At 49.7% G+C, this 26,127-nt stretch overlaps 1 protein-coding gene across 6 annotated transcripts in view; it reads right to left on the bottom strand.

Annotated features, from left to right (window-relative positions):
* The window catches only part of ift80 (intraflagellar transport 80 homolog (Chlamydomonas)), a 398,557-nt gene that overhangs the window by 242,436 nt on the left and 129,994 nt on the right, over nucleotides 1-26,127 (bottom strand). For all 6 annotated transcript variants that reach the window (XM_072474470.1, XM_072474472.1, XM_072474473.1 and 3 more), the window contains exons 7-8: nucleotides 16,853-16,942; nucleotides 12,828-12,965 (exon numbers count right to left, since the gene is read on the bottom strand). In XM_072474470.1, the coding sequence (XP_072330571.1) occupies nucleotides 12,828-12,965; nucleotides 16,853-16,942 (228 nt within the window). The remainder of the gene's footprint in view (nucleotides 1-12,827; nucleotides 12,966-16,852; nucleotides 16,943-26,127) is intronic.

Below are 26,127 nucleotides of genomic sequence, written 5' to 3'. Positions count from 1 at the left end.
TCTTTCCACGCTCCTTAGCGGTAGGCCATCTATCCCTCTACTCTGGTCCCAGGGTGTGTCACAAAAAGCTCACTCTTCCCCATGTTAAGCCTATATCCCGAGAAATCTCCAAACTCCCTCAATATCTGCATGACCTCCATCATCCCCCCCACTGGATCTGCCACATATAGCAGTAGGTCATCTGTGTAGAGTGACACTCGGTGTTCCTCTCCCCCTCTAACCACCCCTCTCCATTTCCTGGAGTCTCTCAGCGCTATGGCCAGTGGTTCAATTGCCAGCGCGAACAGTAATGGGGACAGCGGGCATCCCTGTCTTGTTCCCCTATGTAGTCGAAAATACTCCGACCTTTGCCGATTTGTGACTACACTTGCCATTGGGGCCCCATAGAGGAGTTTAACCCAGCTGACAAACCCCTCCCCGAACCCGAACCTCCTCAGCACCTCCCATAGATACTCCCACTCCACCCTATCAAATGCCTTCTCTGCATCCATTGCCGCCACTATCTCTGCCTCCCCCTCTACTGGGGGCATCATTATCACCCCTAATAGCCGTCGCACGTTGACAATAAATTGTCTCCCCTTTACGAAACCTGTCTGATCTTCGTGCACCACCCCCGGGACACAATCCTCTATCCTCATTGCCAGCACTTTTGCCAGCAACTTGGCGTCCACATTTAGGAGTGAGATAGGCCTATAAGACCCGCATTGCAGCGGGTCTTTATCTCGCTTCAGGATTAGTGATATCGTCACCTCCGACATTGTCGGGGGTAGGGTCCCCCCTTCTCTGGCCTCGTTCAAGGTTCTTACCAGCAGCGGGGCCAACAAGTCCACGTATTTCCTGTAAAATTCCACCGGGAATCCGTCAGGTCCCGGGGCCTTCCCTGCCTGCATGTTCCCCAGCCCTTTTGTCACCTCGTCCACCCCAATTGGCGCCCCCAGGCCTGCCACCTCCTGCTCCTCCACCCTCAGGAACCTTAGTTGGTCCAGAAACTGCTGCATCCCCTCTTTTTCCTCCGGGGGTTGGGACTTATATAACCTCGCGTAAAAGGTCTTGAACACCTCATTTACCTTCCCTGCTCTCCGCACCGTGGTTCCCGTTTCATCCCTAACTCCCCTTATTTCCCTCGCCGCTGTCCTCTTTCAAAGCTGGTGGGCCAACAGCCGACTCGCCTTTTCCCCATATTCATATCTCATCCCCTGTGCCTTCCTCCACTGTACCTCTGCCCTCCCTGTGGTCAGCATGTTGAATTCCGTCTGGAGTCGTCGCCTCTCCCTGTATAGTCCTTCGTCTGGGACCTCCGCATATTTTTTATCAACACTCAAAATCTCCCCCAATAATCTTTCCCTTTCTTTGGTCTCTGTTTTCCCCTTGTGAGCCCTGATGGAGATCAACTCCCCCCTGACCACCGTTTTCGGCGTTTCCCATACTACCCCCACTCGGACCTCCCCATCATCATTGGCCTCCAGGTACCTTTCGATACATCCCCGCATTCTTCCGCAGACTCCCTCATCCGCCAATAATCCCACATCCAGTCGCCAGAGTGGACGCTGCTCCCTCTCCTCTCCTAGTTCCAGATCCACCCAATGTGGGGCATGGTCTGAAACAGCTATGGCCGAGTACTCCGTTCCTTCCACCCTCAAAATCAGTGATCTTTCCCAAAACGAAGAAATCTATCCGGGAGTATACCTTATGGACGTGGGAGAAAAAGGAGAACTCTTTGGCCAGCGGCCTAGCAAATCTCCACGGATCTACTCCCCCCATTTGGTCCATAAACCCCGTAAGCACCTTGGCCGCTGCCGGCCTTCTTCCGGTCCTGGATCTAGATCTATCTAACCCTGGGTCTAGCACGGTGTTGAAGGTCCCCCCATTACCAGGTTTCCTACCTCCAGGTCCGGGATGCGTCCCAGCATTCGCTTCATAAATCCCGCATCGTCCCAGTTCGGGGCATATACGCTGACCAGCACGACCTCCATACCCTGCAGTCTGCCACTCACCATCACATTCATAGATTATCATAGAATTTACAGTGCAGAAGGAGGCCATTCGGCCCATCGAGTCTGCACCGGCTCTTGGAAAAAGCACCCTACCCAAGGTCAACACCTCCACCCTATCCCCATACCCAGTAATCCCACCCAACACGAAGGGCAATTTTGGACACTAAGGGCAATTTATCATGGCCAATCCACCTAACCTGCACATCTTTGGACTGTGGGAGGAAACCGGAGCACCCGGAGGAAACCCACGCGCACACGGGGAGGATGTGCAGACTCCACACAGACAGTGACCCAAGCAGGAATCGAACCTGGGACCCTGGAGCTGTGAAGCAATTGTGCTAACCACCATGCTACCGTGCTGCCCCCGCAGTCCGCTACAATGTTCCTAGCCTCGAACGACACCCGTTTCCCCACCAATATGGCCACCCCTCTATTCTTTGCATCCGGCCCGGAGTGGAACACCTGTCCCACCCATCCTTTCCTTAACCTAACCTGGTCCGCCACCTTCAGATGCGTCTCTTGAAGCATGGCCACGTCTGCCTTCAGCCCCTTTTAAGTGCGCGAACACTCGGGCCCTCTGAATCGGCCCATTTAGGCCTCTCACGTTCCACGTCATCAGCCGGGAGCCCCCCCCCTCCCCTGTCGACTAGCCATCACCCTCTCTGGGCCAGTCCCACATCCCGGTTCCGCGCACCCACCCGTCCCTCAGGCGGCGCATTCCCGCCTCGACCAACCTTTTCTCTTACCAGCTCCCCTTCGATCTACGCAGCAGCAACCCAGTTGTTCCCCCCCCCCCCCCCCCCCACCCCGCTAGATCCCCATCTAGCATGGTTACTCCCCCCATATTGCTTCCGAAAGTCAGCTGACTTCAACTGACCCCGGCTTCTCCCGCTCTCTCCTTGACCCCCCCCGTGTGAGGAACTCCCATCCTCCTTGTGCCTATCTTCCCACCATCATGTCTCTGGCACGGGAAAAGAAAAAGAAACCCCGCGCTTTCTAGTGCCATCCCGCCCCCCATGGCGCAGCTCCCCCCTACCGCCCCGCCTCCATTCCCCGTCCCCCGCCTGTGTCTCTTCTTCCCCCCCCACCGCCGCCCACATTTCTCAGTGTCCCCCCCCTCTCCAATTTACACCTCTATACATCAGCATTTTCGTTTCCCCTCCAACATCAGTCCCTCAGTTCTGGTCCAGTTTCTCTCTTTGAATGAAGGTCCATGCTTCTTTCGACATTTCAAAATAGTAATGTCTGTCCTGGTGCGTGATCCACAATCGCGCCAGCTGCAACATCCTGAACTTCACTTTCTTCTTATGCAGCACCTCCTTGGCTCTATTGAAACTCGCCCTCCTTCTCGCCACCTCCGCACTCCAATCCTGATACACTCGTATCACCGCATTCTCCCATCTGCTACTTCGTACCTTCTTGGCCCATCTCAGAACAACCTCTCTATCATTGAAGCGGTGAAATCGCACGATCATCGCCCTAGGTGGTTCTCCAGCCTTTGGTCTCCTCGCAGGGACCCGGTGGGCCCCTTCCACTTCCAAGGGGCCCGAGGGGGCCTCAGCTCCCATTAGCGAGCAATGCATCGTGCTCACGTAAGCCCCGCCGTCAGCGCCTTCCACTCCCTCGGGGAGACCCAGGATCCGGAGGTTCTTTCTCCTTGATCTGTTTTCCAGGACTTCAATCCTTTCGGTGCACTTCTTATGGAGCGCCTCGTGCGTCTGCATTTTGACCGCTAGGCCCAGGATCTCGTCCTCGTTGTCAGTTACCTTCTGCTCCACCACACGGAGCTCTATCTCCTGGGCCTTGTGTCTGTTTAAGCCCCTCGATTGCCTGTAGCATCAGGGCCAGCACCTCCTTCTTAAGCAGCTCCACACACCGTCTTAAAAATTCGTCCTGGTCCGGTCCCCATGTCGCCTGGGCTCCCTCCGACGCCATCTTGCTCCTTTCTTTCTTCTGCCGTTGTCCTCGAGGATTCTCCGAGATCTGGCCGCCGCCGATATTTTTCTTTTCCGGTGGGGGGGGGACTCACCCCACACCAGGTTTTGTCACGAAAGAATTCCCCGTTGGGGCACTTAAAAGAGCCCGAAGGTCCGTTTGAGCTGGAGCCGCCGAAACGTGCGGCTTAGCTGGTCATCGCCGCAACTCGAAAAGGTCTTTTTCTTAATTGTTATTTGGTTCTATAAATGAAAGATCAGGGGCGGGATTCTCCCATCCCGCGGCAGAGCGTCCACGCCGTCGTGTTTTACGACGGCGTGAACGGGCCGCTGCCAGGAGTAATGCGCAGTGGCCTCCTTCAATGCGCCAGCCCTGACGCAACGTGGTGCAGGAGTACAGGGGACGGCGCATAGGAAAAGAGGCCGGGGGACAGAGAGGCCGGCCTGCTGATCGGTGGGCCCCGATCGCAGGCCAGGCCACATCGGAGGCTCCCCCTGGGTTCGGAGCCCCCCTCACCCCCACAGGCCGCCACACGACCCTTGCACGCAGAGTTCCCGTCAGCTGCGAGCAGGTGTGGAAGGCGCCGGCGGGAGTCAGCATTTTAACTATGGACGTTCGGCCCATTCCGGGCCGAGAATCAGCGGGCTGGCCACGTAGAGCGACCAGCGCTGCGCCAACCACGCCGCGCCGATTCTCCGCTCTGCGTCCCAGTCGGAGGGGGGGCCGTGGCCTGGTCGCAGCCCCGGGCTGAGAGAATCCCATCCCAGAAGTAGACTAGTTAAATAACATTTTTATTAGAATTTTCACTTAAAGAAAATCCTGAGAACCAAGATTATGGGATTATATTTAAGGCATCAATATTCATACAAAGCTATCAGGCTACGATTAAAGGTAAAAAGTTGCTATGGAGCAGAAAATAAGCAGAAACCGGTTACATTGATTCCTTGCACATTTTCTGGCCGTCCAATTTTTCACCACTACTTCTACCAGATGCTGAAAGTACTTGACCAATGACTAATATTTTTTACGTTGTGTTTCTGCATTGTCCCTCAACTGTTCTGTACATAACTCATACTAACATCCAACACACATCATTGGAGAGCATTATGCAAAATTCTTCTTTCATTTTAAAGTAAAATTGTTGCAGGAGCAATGCAGAAGTATTGTACTGTGGTGTTCTTTTAAGCAGTAAAAAGGTATGCGAACACCAAAACAGCAGAAATGTGTCAGGGTTAGGGACGAGTCCACTAGATAGAAATTCTACAGCACCACACATTGGCTGGCAAAAGGAGCAATATTCTCATCTGTTTTATCGTTTTTTTTAAATTTAGAGTACCCAATTCTTTTTTTTTCAATTAAAGGGCAATTTAGCATGGCCAATCCACCTATCCTGCACATCTTTTAGGTTGTGGAAGCGAAACCCACACAAACACATGTGCAAACTCCACATGGACAGTGACCCAGAGCCGGAATCGAACCTGGGATGTCGACGTAGTGAGGCAACAGTGTTAGCCACTGCGTTGCCGTGCTGCCCATCTCATCTATCTTATCTATCCATATAGCAGACTGTTGTTTCAATATAATAAATTGTCCTTCCACTAGAATTTTCATGGCGCATAGATTTCTTTGCATTGCTTTTCAACTTTCGTTTTGGGGTCCTTACTTGCACAAAGAGCCAAGAATCTCGGGTGTAAGCCTGGACCATTAGCATACACTAAAATAGCCTTCCAGTCAGTCTGTATCTTGAATTTTTTTTTAATTTGTTAATTCACAGCATTTATGGCCCATCCCCAACTGCCCATGAAAGTGGTGCATATTGACTTCCGGTTGCGGCTATGCGGAGCTAAGTCGCGCATTCGGCAGCTCCCGCAAAAACGGACTTTTGGGCTCTTTTCAGGGCCCCCAACGGCACTTTTTCGACGTTTCCCAGTGTGGGAAGGAGTTAATAACAGCTCCCCGTCAGTATATGGCTTTAACTAGGAGCGGGGCAACAAAAAAGGTGGTGGTGGACCCGAAGAAGGGAGGGAGAAGAAGGACAAAATGGCGGCGGGCGGAGACCAGGCAGCGTGGCGGCAGTGGGCGGAGGAGCAACAGGAGGGTATCCAGCACTGCCTCAGAGAGATTAAAACGGACCTGCTAGAGCCGATGAAGGCTTCTATTGATAAGCTGCTGGAGACACAGACGGCCCAGGGGGGTGGCGATCAGAGAGGCTCGACAAAAGATCTCTGACAATGAGGACGAGATCTTAGGCCTGGCGGTAAAGGTGGAGGCGCACGATTCGCTCCACAAGAAATGGCAGGAGCGGTTCGAGGAGGTGGAGAATCGGTCGAGGCGGAAGAATCTGCGGATTCTGGGCCTCCCGGAGGGGCTGGAGGAGCCGGACATGGGGGCCTATGTGGTCACCATGTTGAACTTGCTGATGGGAGCGGGCTCCTTCCAGGGGCCCCTGGAGCTGGAAGGGGCCTATAGAGTGTTGGCGAGGAGGCCCAAGGCTAACGAGCCTCCGCGGGCAGTGCTGGTGCGGTTCCATCGGTTCGTCGATCGGGAGTGTGTGCTCAGGTGGGCCAAGAAGGAGAGGAGCAGCAGGTGGGAGAACGCAGAGGTTTGAATATACCAGGACTGGAGTGCGGAGGTGGCGAAGAGGAGGGCCGGGTACAATCAAGCGAAGGCGGTGCTGCACAGGAAGGGGGTGAAGTTTGGCATGTTGCAGCCGGCGCGATTGTGGGTTACCTACAAGGACCGGCACCATTATTTTGAGTCTCCGGAGGAGGCGTGGGCCTTTGTTCTGGCCGAGAAGCTGGACACAGACTGAGGGTCGGGCATGGGCGATTGGGGGCTGCGGTGGATATGTTATGCCTATTTTTTGTTCGGGAGGGGGGGGGGGGGCCTTTGCATTGTTTTGGGTTTCTTTTTCTCTGTGTTTTTCTCTTTTGGGTTGGGGAGGGTGGATGGGGCGGGTTGGGCACTGTTTTGGTTGGTGGTGGGGCCTGGTAGGTGGAGAGCGCGGGCTTTTTTCCTGCGCTGAAGACTGGGGGGGGGGGCGGCCAGGGAAGTGAGGATTGTTTCCCACACTTAGAACGCAGGGCGGAGGGGGAGAGCCTGTGGATGGGGAGCGGGAGAGGAGGGTGTGCCACATAATGGGAGGAGTCGAAGGGGAGGCGGGAGTGGCCGGGGTCAGCAGGAGTCAGCTGACTTGCGGAAGTGCAATGGGGGGGGGGGAAGAGAGTAAAGCAGCTAGGATGGGTCCTAGCCGGGGCAGGGTGGGGGGGGGAATCGAGTTGCTGCTGCTAAGATCAAGGAGGAGCTGGAGCGAGTGGGGGGGGGGGGGGGGTCGATCGAGACGGGGGTATGCCGCTGTGGGGAACGGGCCGGGTGTGGGGTGCGGGCGCGTGGCTGGCCGAGGAGGGGTCATGGCTAGTCGGCGGGGGAGGGGGGCGGGTAGGCCCCTGATCCGGCTGACAACCTGGAATGTAAGGGGACTGAATGGGCCGGTTAAGCGGGCCCGCGTGTTCGCGCACCTGAAGGGGCTCAAGGCGGATGCGGTTATGCTCCAGGAGACACACCTGAAGGTGGCAGACCAGGTAAGACTGAGGAAAAGTTGGGTAAGCCAGGTGTTTCACTCGGGGCTAGATGCCAAAAATCAAGGGGTGGCGATCTTGATGGGAAAGGTGTCATTCGAGGCGTCGAGCATTGTGGCAGATAATGGCAGTAGGTACATAATGGTAAGTGGCAAGTTGCAGGGAGAGAGGGTGGTAGTGGTCAATGTGTATGCTCAGAACTGGGACGATGCGGGTTTTATGCGGCGTATGTTGGGTCGGATCCCAGACTTGGAAGTGGGGGGCCTGATAATGGAGGGAGGGGGGGGGGGGGGGGGGAGAGACTTTAACACGGTGTTGGATCCGGCTCTGGATCGCTCCAGGTCTAGGATGGGTAGGAAGCCGGCGGCGGCTAGAGCGCTGAGGGGATTTATGGACCAAATGGGAGGGGTGGACCCTTGGAGAAATGCAAGGGAATTATCATTCTTCTCACATGTCCATAAGGCTTATTCTCGAATCGACTTTTTCATTTTGAGTAGGGCGCTGATAGCGAGAGTAGAGGATACCGAGTATTCGGCAATTGCCATTTCGGACCACGCCCCGCATTGGGTGGACTTGGAGATGGGGGAGGAGAGGGACCAGCGCCCGCTGTGGTGCTTGGAGGTGGGGCTGTTGGCGGACGAGGAGGTGAGCGAGCAGGTCCGAGGAAGTATAGAGAGGTACTTGGAGACCAACGACAACGGGGAGGTCAGAGTGGGGATGGTATGGGAGGCACTGAAGGCGGTGGTGAGGGGAGAGCTGATCTCCATTAGGGCCCACAAGGAGAGAAGGGAGCAGGGGAAGAGGGAGAGGCTGGTGGGGGAGATGGTGAGGGTAGAGGAGCATAGGGTGTCACTTTATGCGGACGACCTGCTGCTGTATGTGGCGGACCCGGTGGGAGGAATGCCGTAGGTAATGAGGATTCTTAGGGAATTCGGGGACTTTTCGGGGTACAAGCGCAACATGGGGAAGAGCGAGCTGTTCGTAGTTCATCCAGGGGACCAGGAGAGGGGGATTGGCGAGCTCCCACTAAAAAAGGCGGAGAGGAGCTTCAGGTATTTGGGGGTCCAGGTGGCCAGGAGCTGGGGGGGCCCAGCATAGGCTATATTTTACAAGGCTGGTGGAGCAAATGAAGGAGGAGTTCAAGAGGTGGGACGCGTTGCCGCTGTCCTTGGCGGGTAGGGTGCAGTCAATCAAAATAACGGTGCTCCCAAGGTTTTTGTTCCTGTTCCAGTGCCTCCCCGTGTTTATCCCAAAGGCTTTTTTCAGGCGGGTTAACAGGAGTATAATGGGGTTTGTGTGGGCGCGAGGGACTCAGAGGGTGAGAAGGGTGTTCCTGGAGCAGAGTAGAGATAGTGGGGGGGCTGGTGCTGCCCAACCTCTGTGGGTACTACTGGGCCGCCAATGCGACGATGGTGCGCAAATGGGTGATGGAGGGGGAGGGGGTTGCATGGAAGAGGCTGGAGACGGCGTCCTGTGTCGGTACGAGTCCATGGGTGCTGGCAGCGGCGTCGCTGCCGCTCCCTCCAAGGAGGTATATCACGAGCCCGGTGGTGGTGGTGGCCCTCAAGCTTTGGAGGCAGTGGAGGTGGCACGGGGGGGGGGGGGGGGGGGGGAGTTGGGGCCTCGGCCTGGACCCCATTACGGGGGAACCACCGGTTCGCCCCAGGAAGAACAGGTGGAGGGTTTTCGGGGTGGCACAGGGCAGGGATACTAAAGTTGGGGGAACCTGTTTGTGGACGGGAAGTTCGCGAGCTTGGGTGAGCTGGAGGAGAAGTACGGGCTCCCACCGGGGAACACCTTCAGGTACTTACAGGTAAGGGCGTTTGCCAGACGGCAGGTGGTGGAATTTCCACGGCTACTGCCACACACAGTACAGGACAGGGTGCTCTCGGTGGGGTGGGTGGGAGTGGGGAAGATCTCGTAAACATACCAGGTGATGCAGGAGGAGGAGGAGGAGGAGGCCTCGGTGGTGGAGTTGAAAGGTAAGTGGGAGGAGGAGTTGGGAGAGGAGATCGAAGAGGGGACGCGGGCAGATGCCCTAGGGAGGGTGAACTCTTCCTCTTCGTGCGCCGAGGCTCAGCCTCATATAGTTTAAGGTGCTGCACAGGGCACACATGACCGGGACAAGGATGAGCCGGTTCTTTGGGGGTGAGGACAGGTGTGTTTTCACACCCATATGTCCCCAGCACTGGAGAAATTTTGGGAGGGCGTAGCGAGGACTATGTCGAAGGTGGTAGGATCCAGGGTCAAACCGGGCTGGGGGCTTGCAATATTTGGGGTGGCAGAGGAGCCGGGAGTGCAGGAGGTGAAAGAGGCTAGAATTCTGGCCTTTGCGTCCCTGGTAGCCCGGCGAAGGATTCTTCTTCAGTGGAAAGATGCGAGGCCCCCAAGCGTGGAATCCTGGATCAGCGATATGGCAGGGTTCATTAAATTAGAGAGGGTGCAATTCGCCTTGAGAGGGTGGGGGGGGGGGGGGGGGGGTTACTTTATTTTTGTTTATGTTATTTACTCTGGAGGGTCTGAGGGGGTGTTGTGTTAAGTCGGGGTGGTAATGTTAATTTATTATTTATGTACGGGGGGGGGGGTTGCTTTTTTAGATTGTGTTTTGTACTTAACCCTGTTGGGTTCTTTTTTCTTTCTCATTTTGTTATTGATATTTTATGAAAACCTTTAAGAAAAATTGTTTTTTTAAATAAAGAAAGTGGTGCATTTTTCAACTGCTGCAGTAACTGTGGTGTAGTTACACCCACAGTGCTGTTCAGAAGGGAGTTCCAGAATTTTGACCCAGTGACAGTGAACAACGGCAATATAGTTCCAATTCAGGATGGTGTTTGGTTTGGAGGGGAATTTACAGGGGGTGATCTTCCCATACATCTGCTGACCTTGACTTTCTAGGTGGCAGAGGTTACAGTTGGGAAAGTGTTGTCGAAAAGGCCTTGGTGAGTTGCTGCAGTGCATCTTCTAGATGGTCCACATTGCTGCCAATTTGCATCGGTGGTGGAGGGAGGGAATATTTATGGTGGTGAATGAATTACCAATCAAATGGGTTCCTTTGTCCTGGACAGTGTCCTGCTCGTTGAATGTTGTTGGAGCTGCACTCATCCAGGCAAGTGGACTGTATTCCATCACACTTCTGGCTTTTGCCTTGTAGATGGATTTGGGGGAGCCAGTAGGCGTTTGCGTGCCACATAATTCCCACTCTTTGATCTGCTGTTTTAGCCATCTTATTTATATGACTAGTTCAGTTCAGTTTCTAGTCAATGGTAACCCCAAGGATGTTGATTGTGGTGGAATCAACAATGGTCATGCCATTGATTATCATGGGGAGATTCTGTTATTGGAGATAGTCATTGGCTGGCACTTGTGGGGCACAAATGTAACTTGCCTGGCACTTGTGTGGTACATATGTCAATGGAATTACATCAGTAATGGTCACCATAACACTCATCATTGATTGTTGTAAAAATCCATCTGGTTCACTAATGGGTTCAGGGAAGGAAATCTATCATCTTTTCCAGGTCTGGCCTACATGTAACTGCAGACCCACAATAATGTGGTGGACTCTTAAATGGCCTCTGCAATACACTAGCAAGCCATTCAGTTCAAGGGTAATTAGGGATGGACAACATTGATGCTGGCTTTGCCAGTGACAGCCACATCCCAAAGAATTTTTTTAAAGCCATCCCAGATGAGGCATCAGGCATTTGATGGCACAGGAACACCAATATATCTAATAATTTGTGCATTTAGTTGGAAGAGACCAGTTGGTTCACAAATGTACTTCAAGAGAACCTGCCACTGTTACTTTGTCTAGTCTATATGTGGCTCAAGTACTATTTTATGTGTTTGACTCTCAATGATCAATAAATAGCAATAAAGTCCTGAAAGACGTGCTTGTTAGGTGAATTGGAAATTCTGAAATCTCCCTCAGTGTACCCGCAGAGGCGGAGTAGTGTGGTGACTAGGGGATTTTAACTTCATTGCAGTGTAATGCAAGCCTATTTGTGACACTAATAAAGATTATTAAATACACTTTGAGTGTCACCCACATCCCAGAATAAACAAAAAGGTTTACAATTCCGCAAAAGTCAGATCAGATGAAATATTGTAACGTGCCCTCAAACAACAACATTTTCCATCAACCTTGATGTATTAGAAACTGATGACTGACTGCATGAAGTTGATGAACTAGAACTGAAGACATTTGAGCAACAGATTCAGCAAATAAAATAAAAAAAAGGCAAGAGCAGAAACTACAGTAATAACAAGCAGCTGTAATTCAGTCAATGCAAGGGGATTTCATGTGTTAAACATGCATTAAGCCCTACGGTCTTCTATTATTTTTTGGAGCAATACATAAACATCTTTGACAGCTAAGAACAACACTTCTGTTCTGACATTTCATAAGTGAAGGACTGCCTGTCCACCTCTTTAAAATTGTTAGAAGAATAAACCAGTCCAGGTTAGCCTTTCTAAACAATTTTGCAATGCAGAAATTTATAATCATTTGTTAGGAGTTCAAAAGTAAGAAGCATTACAAGTCAATGCACAGTAATTTAATGTTGTGATACTGCCACTTTTGTGTCAATAGGGAGCCATTTCTGGTACACTGGACCTTCTGGGAACATTTTAAACTTAGTACGGAACTTTATAAATTTTTTTTAAAAGCAATGCCATTGACATTAAAAATGTGATGCATGGGGAAATCAACTTCTGTAGATATGTGTGAGCCAATAAGTTTAATGAGAGATTCATTTCAGTCTGCTAGCTACATACTGTACTATACCAGCTTCTGGTTGCTAGTACAATGCATCCTCATTCCTCCTTCTTTAAAGAGAACAAACAATCGCAGTTTTAAAAAAAGGCAAGAGTTGCTTTTCTGAAAAAAAGTTAAATTACAGCTCTGGTTTGCTTCTCCAATGGATCACTACAATTATCCTCAGATTAGGAAGAAAAAAAAAAAACTGCCTGAGCTTCCCCTCTTCATCATTACCCTCTGACCGCTACTGATAGTCCACAGGTGGATATTGGATGAAGACTGGATCAGGCTTGGCTATTATCTGCAAACACTGTCAAAGTTTCTAAATGAAGAATGAAAGGCAGGATATGGCAAGTAAGCTAGCATCTGTGCAACAGCACCATCGGAAAGAGTAAACACTTTCACGAGAAAAAGGCAAGAGAAAACTATTGAAAAACAAGATAGGTTTGGGCTTACATGTTTTTAAACCTTCAAGTAATGCAGAATGGTCATGATGAGACAACACCAGTAGCAATTGGCTGCTAGTGCATTAATATTCTGAGACATTAATTAAAAACCTACCCCAGTTTTATCACATAGACGAAGGGTGTTGAATGATCCAACAGCAAATAGCTGCCCATCAGGTGCCCAAGCCACAGATGTTATAGGATAGTCATGTGCCTGGGCGCTATACAACAGACGTCCATAACTGTCCCATACCTAAACATACACACAAAAAATTATTTTTTAAATGTTTCAGTAAATAAGGCAAATAATTTAGTTTTTTTAAATATAATTTGACAGGAATGGTTCAACTTCAGCAATATTCACCCCATGATTCACATACTGGGTGAAATTCTATTGCCCTTCCCTGAGGGCATGTTTGAATGCAGGAGCGCATTAGATCAGGTGGCGGGGCAGGTGAGGGACACTATCACTACCCCACCGCTGCCCGACCAAGTCCAGGGCAGGAAACGTCATGATAGCCTTCCCACCCCACTGCCAATTGAGGCCCTTGGGTGGACACTTAATGCCCATTTCAGGGCCTCATCCTTCCACCATTAACATTCAATCAGCAGCAGGCAGATAGGATGAAAAGTAAATGAGCTCTCAAGCGGGGATTCCTTTTTCAAAGGCATTCAGCGACTGATTGAGGGACCTGGCATTGGGAAGGAGGGTCCACTGAGAACCACTGCCCCTTCTTCCGACCCCCCCGACCCTACCCCCAGCCAGCGACCACTCCCTGCGACCATCATTCTGGCATAATTTAGCTTTGCCTGGAGTTGCTCGCTGACCCTTTGCCTCTGATGGTGTATTAACAGCAGTTTCCAAAATTCTCATTGGCGTTGCCTGCAATGCACAGGTGGCCTCAGCTTGCGAAGTGGTCTGGATCTTCAACACTGGTCCTTGATCTTGGGGAAAGGCCTGCCGCTGTCCACTAAAGTGCCTAATTCAGCAGGTCTTTCTGAAAGGAAGTGATGCAGTGGCTCTCCAGCTGACAGACAAAACCCCCAACACCTGCATTAAATACTGCCCATTGAGTGAGCAAGATTGAAGCGCATTGTGCACGAGTAGACAGCAGGACTACGATTTATCTCTTCAACACCAACATTTGCCATGACAAAATAACAATCACTAAGTAAAAATCACTTCCTCCCCCCCCCCCCCCCTTTAAAAAACAATAGAACCTTACTTCTGGCATAAGACTCAGGCTTTCATAGTCCCATTTTCTAGACTTTTTTTTCCTATCTTTCTTACATAAATAAAATTTACACCATAGAAGGAGGCTACTTGTCAAAGTCTGTGATTGATTTTCAATTAGTATATCTACTTTAAATTCAGTTCCTTGCCCATTCTCCATTAATTTCACCTCTCAGTCAGAGATTTTCCGGCAGGCACGTGTCAGGTTGAGCCGGAATCTGGAAGTACACTGTCTGAATCCAGTTGTGTGCCTGCTTACATAATACTACTCTTCCTGCCTCTTAGGCATTAAACTATGGACTGTTTCATGTCATCTCCACCAGCAATGGTAGAAATTGGCAAGGCGGCTTTCAACAGATCATATGTCCTGACAGATCTCCCCCACACCTATATAAACATAATTCCCATTCTGATAATTTCACTGCATCAATTTATAGAAAGTAACAATTGTACCTTTCATGATCTCAGGATATGTCAAAGTGCTTTAAGCCAGTGAAGTATCTTTGAAGTACAGTCAATATCTGTACAGCAAGCTCCCACAAATAGTAATGCGAAAATGACCAATGAATTTGTTTTAATTATTATGATTGAGGAATAAATATTGGCCAGGTCACCTCCCCTGGGTTAACTTACAAGGCAAACAGGATAATTCCCTTGAAATAGAGTCATGGGATCCTTTATGTCTACCCGAGAGAGCATATAGGGCCTTGGTTTAAAGTCTCAGGAAAGACTGTACCTCTGATAATGCAGCAGTCCTTCAGATTTGCAATGGAGTGTCAGCCTATATCTTTGTGCTCAAGACTCCAGGAGTGGAATTTGACCTACAATGTTTGACTCCGAGGCAAGAATGTTGACACTGGCTGACACACACTGCTCAAACCATGACTTTGTTCTTGGTTTGTCTGCTTCTTTTCAGGCTTCTCTCTTATAACCCTTCCCCTCCATTAACCATGTTAACCTTTATTTTGCTCCTCTCAGGTACCTCAGCTATCTCGATTCCTATCCCAACCTGTCACTTTTCTGCTTTTACTTCTGTTCCGCATTCTCAATTTGGCTCATGAAAGTATATGTCCCTCCTACCTTATGAGCTGCAACCCCAACTGCACCATGCAGATCTCGGAAGATCTTACCAATCATGCGTGATTGGAGCCAACCTCTTCAATATTCTACTCAGCCACTCATCCCACCCATTACAACCATCCTGGATTGCGCTGGCAGATCAATGATCACCACATCCTTACACTTCCTGCCAAAATCTTCTACTCACTTGTAAACATTGCCCTCGCCATCCATAGCTTAATTTTGCACCCCGACTGACAGAACCTTGACTCTTCTGTGATAACCTCTTGCTTATTACCAAAGCATTCCTCCTTAGCTTATTACCAAAGTCTTCCTCCCAGCTAGACATTCTACCAACTTCATAAACCAAACCTTCACAGCCTTTATCAGATCACAATGAACTCTCTCACCTTCTACTTTGAGTACTTCAACCGATTGCACCCCATTACACCGTAAGCTCCACTGAGATTTTCCCCAAAGATACTCTACCCTCATTCCTCCTTCAGCTTCTGCACTGTGACTGCTCATTCTCAGTAATTTTAATGTTCATCTCAACTCCTGCCCTCCCATCTTCCCAATGCTTCTCACCCATTTAAATGTACCTGTATTCACATCTGCCACCCTGACCGAAACATTCCTTCTTCTGCAGACTGTCTATTCCTGTGAGCTTGAATAATGAATGACAAGACCATTTTGACCACTTCTTTAATATCATCCCCCACCACCTACAGCTATGTACCTCGTTTCAACTTTGTTTCCTTTTGTATCTGCTCCATGAGAAAGCTCTCCCTATGACACTTATAACAGCACTCTGAAACTTCTAACGGTCTAGTCTTTAGCTTTCCATTTGCCACTATATCTCTGCAGCTATTGATTTTCATAATTGTTCTCTCACCTCCGCCCTCAATACCAGAAATACTTTCGCTGTATCTGATCTCTGTTGCGGCTCTTTGCATGTCCTTTGCTTCCTTACATTCAAAAGGCACAAACGTGGTGCACAACTTGCATAATGATCTATCGTCAGATGTGATTTCAGTTCATCAAACTCTTTGGGGCCTTGTTCACGTCTACCAAAAACAATCCACTGTAGAATTATACTGGAGGTAACATAATCCAAAATTCATTTTGACACTACCGATCACCTCCTCAGAGCCCACTCCCTCCGTCCTTACTTTCCACAATGTGAAAGAGCTCTGGAATTTCTTTGACATTTAGATTAAAAAAACATTCATTCAACTGCCTCTACTACTTTCACCATTTCCTCTTACTCAAAACAATAACTTGCAATTATACAGCACCTTTAATGTAGTAATTCATTACAGCCACTTCAAAGATACATTATTAAACAAATTTACCACTATCCAATCTCACAAGATATGGCAATAACCTGGTAAAAGAGGATTTTTAAGACATGTTTTAAAGTAAAAATAGAGGTTGAGGGGTAAAGTAGTTTAGGGAGGGCAGCTGAGGACATGAGCAATTGAAACCAGGAATGTACAACAGGGCAAAATTGGAGGAGTACAGATATCTGAGAGGCTGTAGGGTTGGAGGAGCATGCAGAGGTAGGGAGGGATGTGGCTGTGGATAGATTTTTAAAACATTCTACATCTGCTCTGAATCCCCATCCAATAACCCTTTTTATGCATTTGAGCTGTCTTCAAGGCAAACATTAGGTCAAAGCACAGCTCTGAATCCCCATTCAATAACCATATTAATGTATTTGAGCTGTCTTCAAGGCAAGCATTAGGTCAAAGCATAGCTCCGAATCCCCATTCAGTAACCATATCATTGCATTTGAGCTGTCTTCAAGGCAAGCATTAGGTCAAAGCATTTGCCAGAATACAAACCTTGTATTTACAATCCTCACCACCGGAAAGGATGAGATCATTCACAGCATTCCAGTCTATCTTCAGAATGACTCCATCATGTGCTTTCCACTGTGAAGATAAATACAACATGAGATGAGATAAGGATGGGCCTTAAATTTTTGAATAAAATACATTAAAAAGGTTCACATTATTGAAAAAACTCAAAAGGTTGAAATCATCCAGATCAGATGAAGTACCAGAAATGGCAACGATATTTGATTATTACTCAAATGAAACATGAACATTTATTTCAAATATTGATACTCAAAATAAATCAATAGACTAAAATCACATAACTTTGAGATTTAATAAAATAATTTAAATGGCAGTCAGGTCCATATTTTAAGTGTTACACATCAGTCAACTAGAAGTTGAAAGCTGAGCTTTTCTTGGTGTGAAAAGCAAAAATAATTCATCTACATGATTGTAGCAAATTATATCTTGCAACATATTCATTGGAGCAGCTGAGTTTGTTCTTTACTAAAATCTATTAAAAATTATTTGTTTTCGTAAACAGTCCATTTTCAATCAGTTGTTAAAAAAATTAATTACATTTAAAGTATAAAAAAGTATAAATGATTTATAGAACCAACTGCATTAAAAAATTCAAGTTCACTCTTTCTTACAACCCATGATGATACGGTCACTTTCAACAACTCTGGAACCATTTCACCTCATTCTTTATCAATCTTGTCCGAAACAGATATTGGATGACATTCCTTTAGTTACTATTCTCCTTGGTATGCTAGCAAGCCATTTAAACTCAAAATCACAGGCCATAAATGTCAATGAACATGGTGTGCAAAATCCTGGATAGCCACTATGAAACTGACATTTTTCAAAATAAATTTAGAGTACCTAATCCATTATTTCCAATTAAGGGGCAATTTAGCATGGCCAATCCACCCACGCTGCACAACCTTGGGTTGTGGGGGCGAAACCTACACAAAGACAGGGAGAATGTGCTGAGGTGAGGGAGCTGGGCGAAAACATGAAGGGAGTGGAGGAGGCCACATTGTAGCACAGCAATCAGCTCACCTCGATGGGGGATGAGCTGTGGAGGGTGGTTCAGGCCAATAACAGGCTGCGAGCAAAGCCGGAGGACTTGGAGGCCCGCTCTAGGCGGCAAAATCTAAAGTTTGTGGGCCTGTCCGAGGATGTGGAAGATTCGAGACCTTTGTCAAAATGTTTGTGGACCTGATGGGGGAGGAAGAGGAACCGTCTCGGTATGAACGGTACAAGCTCATTGGTTGCTGAGGCCTAAGCCAAAGTTGAACGACCCGCCAAGGGCAGTGATCATCTGCTTTCACAAGGACCACTTGAAGGAGAAGGTCTTGAACTAACTGGGAAAGCAGAAGCGGGAAGTGCAGTGGGCTCGTGCAGGTGTTCGTATTTACCAGGACTTGACGGTGGAACTGGCAAAGAGGCGAGAGGCTTTCGGCCGAGTGAAGACAGCATTGTACAACAGTGGGGTGCAGTTTGGAGTAGTGTAATCAGCAAAGCGGAGGGTGACCTACAACGCCAGAGATTTCTATTTTGAGACAGTGAAGGCGGCAGAGGAGTTTGTGAAGGCAGAAGGTTGGGGCAGAAGTGAAGAGTGGGACTGAAGAGGGGTTGGTGACTATGAAAGAGGAATTGGGAGAGTGTATAAATGTAGTTTTGACCTATATTGTTATTTTTACTTCACGCTGTTATAGAGGTTAAGTTTTTTATTGTTATTCTTTGTTGCAACGGTTTTTTGCTGAGATGTTTGTGTTTGATTGTTTTCCCTGGGACTGGGCGGGAGGGGAGAGGAGGGAAGGCCTGGGCGGGGGCCCCCGCACTAGCTAACTTAAATCAGCTAGTGAACGTAGACGTGGTGGGGGAGGGGCTGCAGACATTGGAGCCTAGATGTTAAAAAGAGAGGGGGGGGGGGGGGGGGGGGGAAATGGATCAATACTGGGTGAGTTTTTTTTCGAGAGGAACTGTAGGGGGGATTCTGGGGGTGGGGGTCGATGTTAACAATGAATAGGGGCGGGACAGGCTCATGGGGCAGGGTCATGAGTTATGATGACGGTGGAGAGGAAGGAAGGGGAGGCGGATGAGAGACCCCCGGTTAGGATAGTTACGTGGAATGTGAGGGGGTTGGGAGGCCCAGTCAAGAGATCGAGGGAGCTTGCGCATCTGAAAGGTTTGAAGGCTGATGTGGTGATGCTGCAGGAGACTCACTTGAGGGTAAAGGATCAGGTGAGGCTCAGGAAGGGTTGGGTTAGTCAGGTGTTTCATTTGGAATTTGATGGCAGGGCGCAAGGGATAGCGATCCTGGTTAGTAAACGAATACCAGATGGAGAAAGTGGTGGCAAACCAGTGTAGGTATGTGATAGTGACAGGGGCATTGGAGGAGAGGTTGTACATGATACATGCTGGTGAGCATGTATGGTCCCAACTGGGATGATGTAGGGTTTGTGAAGAAGGTCTGTGGGGCCGTCCCAGACTTGGAGTCACATGAATTGGTAGAGTGTGGATACTGGAACTTGGTGCATGAGCCAAGGGGTCGGAATAGTCGGCAATTGCAATATCGGATCACACCGCATTGGGGGACTATGGTATTGGAGAAGGGGGCAGTGCCTAGGCCGGGGTGGAGATTAGATGTGGGGCTGTTGGTGGACCGAGGGTTTTGTGATAAGATTGGGAAAGTAATTGAGGAATATGTGCGGTTTAATTGTACGGGGGAGGTTTCGCAGGCGGTGGTATGGGAAGTTCTGAAGGTGGTGGGTGGTTGGGAAGAGAGAGAGAGTGATTTTGTTTAAGGCACAGGTGGATAAGTAGGAGAAGGTGCGGGGCAAAGGGTAATAGATAAGATGTTGGAGGTAGACAGAAAGTATGCGGAAGACGGGGATCCTGCACTGTTGGATTGGAGAAGGAGCGACAGGCGAGCTTTGATCGGCTGTCCACAAGGAAGGCGGTGCGCCAACCGAGGCGGGCGAGTGGAGCAGTCTACGAGTATGGAGAATGTTGGCAGGCCAACTTCAGAGGGAGGCAGCGCCGAGGGAATTTATTCAGGTGAGGGATAGGGCAGGGAAGTTGGTGGTGACTCTGAACTGGATTAAGGGGGTGTTTCAGGAGTTTTATGAGAGGTTGTATAGGTCAGAGCCACTGGGGGAGGATCGGCAGATGCAGGAATTCCTGGATGGTTTGGAGTACCCGAGGTTGGGGAAGGAGGATAGGGCCATATTGGAGAGGGCGATAGTGGAGTAGGAGAAAAAGGATGCGATTGGAAGGATGCAAGGCCGGATGGGTTTCCAGTGGAGTACTACAAGAAATTTAGAAATAAGTTGGCACCGCTGATGGTGGGGATGTTTGAGAAGCGATAGGGAACGGGGTGTTGCCACAGATTTTGGGGCAGGCATCAATCTCCCTGCTGCTCAAAAGAAGGATAAGGATCTGACAGAGTGTGGGTCGTATAGGCCCATATCACATGTGGATGCAAAGGTGTTGGCGGATAGGTTGGAGGAGTGCCTCCCGAAGGTGATAAGGGAAGAACAATTTTCAAGAGGAAAAAACATAACACCCACCCGACCAACAACCAAACCCAGCCAACATGCTTACATACACAATTCCCCAATCCCGCTAACTATTTCCCACCTCACCCTGCCCCCATGCCTCCCTCTTTCCTTTTATACAACACCCCCCCCCGTCGATAAGCGGCTGCCACCTTCTGCCGAACCCTAGCATCGATCGATCCGCTCAGGGCGAAGTTGATCTTCACAAACCCAGCCATGTCACTAACCCATATGACAATTTTGGGAGTTTCGAGTCCCTTCACGCCAATAAGATCCGTCTCCGGGCTACCAGGAGACAAAGGCCAAAACATCAGCCTCACTCACTCCCTGGACTCCTGTGGGTCTTCCGACACACCAAAAATCACAACCTCTGGACTCGGAACCACCCTTACCTTCAATACCTTTGACATGACATCGGCAAATCTCAGCCAAAAGCCCCCAAGCTTCGGACATGCCCAAAACAGGTGGGCATGATTCGCGGGCCCACCCACACACTGCCCTCCTCCACCCCTTCAAAGACCCTGTTCACATGAGCCACAGTCATATGCATCCTGTGAACCACCTTGAGTTGTATCAGGCGAAGCCTGGCACACAACGAGGACGCGTTGACTCTACTCTGGTCATCCTCCCACAACCCCGCCTCTAATTCCCTGCCCAGCTCTTCCTCCCACTTGCATTTCACTTCCCCTATTGGGGCTCCCTCCCATTCCATGAGCTCTTTTTAAATTTCCGAGACCTCCCCTCCCCCACTCCCATTTTCGACACTACCTTGTCCTGCACCCCCTGGGGCAGCAGGTGCGGAAAGGTCGAAACTTGCCTCCACACAAAGTCCCTCGCCTGCAAGTAGCGGAACCCATTCCCACCAGGCAGCTCGAACTTCTCCTCCAATTCCTCCAAACACAGAAAGCCCCCACCTATAAGCAAATCCCCAAACTGCTCTATCCCAGCCCGCTGCCACCCCCAAAACCCCCCCATCCAGCCACCCCCCAACCAGTGCAAACAGGTGGTTACCACAAATTGGTGCCCATACCGATGCCCCCTCCACCCCCATATGCTTCCGCCACTATCCCCACACCCTCAGGGCAGCCACTACTACCGGGCTTGTGGAGTACCGAGTCAGTGAGAACAGTAGAGGCGCTGTTACCAGTGCCCCTAAACTCGTGCCCCTACAGGAGGCGTACTCCATCCGCTCCCACAATGACCCCTCCCCCACTAGCCACTTCCTGACCATTGCTATGTTCGCCGGCCAATAGTAGTTTATAAAATTCGGAAGGGCCAGGCCCCCTCCACGACCCCGCTCCAGCTGCACCTTCTTTACCCGCGGGGTTTTACCTGCCCACACAAGCACAGAAATCACCGCATTCACCCTCTTAAAGAAAGCCTTGGGGATAAAAATAGGAAGGCTCTGAAATATAAACAAAAACCTCAGGAGGACCGTTATCTTCACCGTCTGCACACTCCCGGCCAGTGACAACGGAGGCATATCCCTCCTTCTGAAGTCCCACTTCATCTGTTTCACCAACTGAGCCAGATTCAGCTTGTGCAGCTGCTCCCACTCCCGCGCCACCTGGATGCTGAAAGCTCCACCAATCTCCCCTCCTGCCTCCTCGCTGGAATTGGAAAAACCTCAGCGCCGGAAATTACAGGCGGAGTTTGACCTGCTGTCCACGGGGAAGGCGGAGGCGCAGCTGAGGAAAGCAAAGGGGGCAGTTTATGAGTATGGGGAGAAGGCGAGTAGGATGCTGGCGCACCAGCTGCGCAGGAGGGAGGCGGCCAGAGAGATTGGGGGAGTGCAGGATAGGGAAGGCAACATGGTGCTGAGCCCAGAGAGAGTCAATGAAGTCTTCAGGGAGTTCTACGGAAGATTATACGAGTCGGAACCCCCCGGGGAGGGGGAAGGGATGAGGCGGTTCATGGACCGGTTGAGGTTCCCAAGTGTGGAAGCAGAGCGGGTGCAGGGACTGGGGGTCCCGATTGGGTTGGAGGAGGGAGTCAGGGGGCTGGCAGGCATGCAGACGGGCAAGGCCCCGGGTCCAGACGGCTTCCCCGTAGAATTTTATAAGAAGTTCTCGGAGCAGTTGAGCCCGCTCCTGATGAGAACCTTCAATGAGGCAAAGGAGAAAGGGATCCTCCCTCCGACAATGTCGCAGGCATTGATCTCGCTTATCCTGAAGAACATAGAAAATACAGCACAGAACAGGCCCTTCGGCCCACGATGTTGTGCCGAACCTTTGTCCTAGATTAATCATAGATTATCATTGAATTTACAGTGCAGAAGGAGGCCATTCGGCCCTTTGAGTCTGCACCGGCTCTTGGAAAGAGCACCCTACTTAAACTCAACACCTCCACCCAACACCAAGGGCAATTATGGACATTAAGGGCAATTTATCATTGGCCAATTCACCTAACCTGCACATCTTTGGACTGTGGGAGGAAACCGGAGCACCCGGAGGAAACCCACGCAGACACGGGGAGAACGTGCAGACTTTGCACAGACAGTGACCCAAGCCGGGAATCGAACCTGGGACCCTGGAGCTGTGAAGCAATTGTGCTATCCACAATGCTACCGTGCTGCCCTTAAGAACAAATAAATCTACACTATATCATTTTACCGTAATCCATGTACCTATCCAATAGCTGCTTGAAGGTCCCTAATGTTTCCGACTCAACTACTTCCACAGGCAGTGCATTCCATGCCCCCACTACTCTCTGGGTAAAGAACCTACCTCTGATATCCCTCCTATATCTTCCACCTTTCACCTTAAATTTATGTCCCCTTGTAATGGTTTGTTCCACCCGGGGAAAAAGTCTCTGACTGTCTACTCTATCTATTCCCCTGATCATCTTATAAACCTCTATCAAGTCGCCCCTCATCCTTCTCCATTCTAATGAGAAAAGGCCTAGCACCCTCAACCTTTCCTCGTAAGACCTACTCTCCATTCCAGGCAACATCCTGGTAAATCTTCTTTGCACCTTTTCCAAAGCTTCCACATCCTTCCTAAAATGAGGCGACCAGAACTGTACACAGTACTCCAAATGTGGCCTTACCAAAGTTTTGTACAGCTGCATCATCACCTCACGGCTCTTAAATTCAATCCCTCTGTTAATGAACGCGAGCACACCATAGGCCTTCTTCACAGCTCTATCCACTTGAGTGGCAACTTTCAAAGATGTATGAACATAGACCCCAAGATCTCTCTGCTCCTCCACATTGCCAAGAACTCTACCGTTAACCCTGTATTCCGCATTCATATTGGTCCTTCCAAAATGGACAACCCCACACTTTTCAGGGTTAAACTCCATCTGCCACTTCTCAGCCCAGCTCTGCATCCTATCTATGTCTCTTTGCAGCCGACAACAGCCCCCCTTACTATCCACAACTTCACCAATCTTCGTATCGTCTGCAAATTTACTGACCCACCCTTCAACTCCCTCATCCAAGTCATTAATGAAAATCACAAATAGCAGAGGACCCAGAACTGATCCCTGCGGTACGCCACTGGTAACTGGGATCCAGGCTGAATATTTGCCATTCACCACCACTCTCTAACTTCTATCGGTTAGCCAGTTCGTTATCCAACTGGCCAAATTTCCCACTATCCCATGCCTCCTTACTTTCTGCAGAAGCCTACCATGGGGAACCTTATCAAATGCCTTACTAAAATCCATGTACACTACATCCACTGCTTTACCTTCATCCACATGCTTGGTCACCTCCTCAAAGAATTCAATAAGACTTGTAAGGCAAGACCTACCCCTCACAAATCCGTGCTGACTATCCCTAATCAAGCAGTGTCTTTCCAGATGCTCAGGAATCCTATCCTTCAGTACCATTTCCATTACTTTGCCTACCACCGAAGTAAGACTAACTGGCCTGTAATTCCCAGGGTTATCCCTAGTCCCTTTTTTGAACAGGGGCACGACATTCGCCACTCTCCAATCCCCTGGTACCACCCCTGTTGACAGTGAGGACGAAAAGATCATTGCCAACGGCTCTGCAATTTCATCTCTTGCTTCCCATAGAATCCTTGGATATATCCAGTCAGGCCCGGGAGACTTGTCTATCCTCAAGTTTTTCAAAATGCCCAACACATCTTCCTTCCTAACAAGTATTTCCTCGAGCTTACCAATCTGTTTCACACTGTCCTCTCCAACAATATCGCCCCTCTCATTTATAAATACAGAAGAAAAGTACTCGTTCAAGACCTCTCCTATCTCTTCAGACTCAATACACAATCTCCCGCTACTGTCCTTGATCGACCTACCCTCGCTCTAGTCATTCTCATATTTCTCACATATGTGTAAAAGGCCTTGGGGTTTTCTTTGATCCTACCCGCCAAAGATTGTTCATGCCCTCTCCCTCTCTTAGCTCTCCTAATCCCTTTCTTCAGTTCCCTCCTGGCTATCTTGTATCCCTCCAATGCCCTGTCTGAACCTTGTTTCCTCAGCCTTACACAAGTCTCCTTTTTCCTCTTAACAAGACATTCAACCTCTCTGGTCAACCATGGTTCCCTCACTCGACCATCTCTTCCCTGCCTGACAGGGACATACATATCAAGGACACGTAGCACCTGTTCCTTGAACAAGTTCCACATTTCACTTGTGTCCTTCCCTGCCAGCCTATGTTCCCAACTTATGCACTTCAATTCTTGTCTGACAACATCGTATTTACCCTTCCCCCAATTGTAAACCTTGCCCTGTTGCACGTACCTATCCCTCTCCATTACTAAAGTGAAAGTCACAGAATTGTGGTCACTATCTCCAAAATGCTCCCCCACTAACAAATCTATCACTTGAGGCCCACGATCCTCAAGTTCTGCCTGCATGTTTGATTCGCCAGGTCCTCCACTTTCTTTTGCAGCCACCTCTGTTGATCCCGCATCAAACCCATCTCCGCTACCATCGAGGCAAGCTGCTCCTCGTGTTCACCCACCGCCTCCTCCATCTTTTGGATCGTCTAGCCCTGGACCTCAAACCTCATCTCCATACGGTCGATCCCCACCTTTATCGGATCCACCCTGGTTGGGTCGTCCAAGTTCTCCTTCCTCTGCTGGGCAAATTTCTCATGGAGGAAGCCCACTAGTTGATCCGTCGACCATTGAGCAGGCAGGATCAGTCGCTGACCCTCCGCCATCTTCCCCTGTATTGCAGGCACCACACCAGCTTTCGACAATTGCTCCCTCGTTTTTCGATCACTTCTGGTCCATGAGACCATACACCGGTGGAACACTCTCTCCCTTCACCCCTTCTGCACCTTTTACACTCTCACAGCCCAGCCGTTAGCTGGGGGAAAAGGCCCAGAATGTCCACCATGAGCTGGAGCTACCAAATGTGCGACCACTCACACCACGGCCGCCACCAGAAATCAGGGAGAATCTCTCTTGGAAGAAGCCACAAATAATTGACTATTTCATTTGAAAGGGGCACTAATAACCCACTCTAACAAAAACAAATCAAGGCTTTAAAGAAAACTTAATAACTCTAATTAAAATTACTTGCCCACAGCTGATAATACACTCCAGTCCCCCAGTGCCCACTGGTCACAGAAGTCCTCAAGCATACTAATGGACATTGCATGCTCACTCTCCAGGGTCACAGGGAAAACATAACCGCAAAAGAGGGGCAAACAGATCAAAAGATCCCCATGAACGGCCGCTGCCGGGACCTATTGGTGGCCACCTTGTCCAGGTCCACGAGCAGTCCCATGAGGAG

Source organism: Scyliorhinus torazame, chromosome 14, assembly GCF_047496885.1.
Source record: "Scyliorhinus torazame isolate Kashiwa2021f chromosome 14, sScyTor2.1, whole genome shotgun sequence".
Taxonomy (NCBI): Eukaryota; Metazoa; Chordata; class Chondrichthyes; order Carcharhiniformes; family Scyliorhinidae; genus Scyliorhinus; species Scyliorhinus torazame.
The sequence above is the reverse complement of the archived record's forward strand: the minus strand, read 5'-3'. Positions and strand labels throughout refer to the sequence as shown.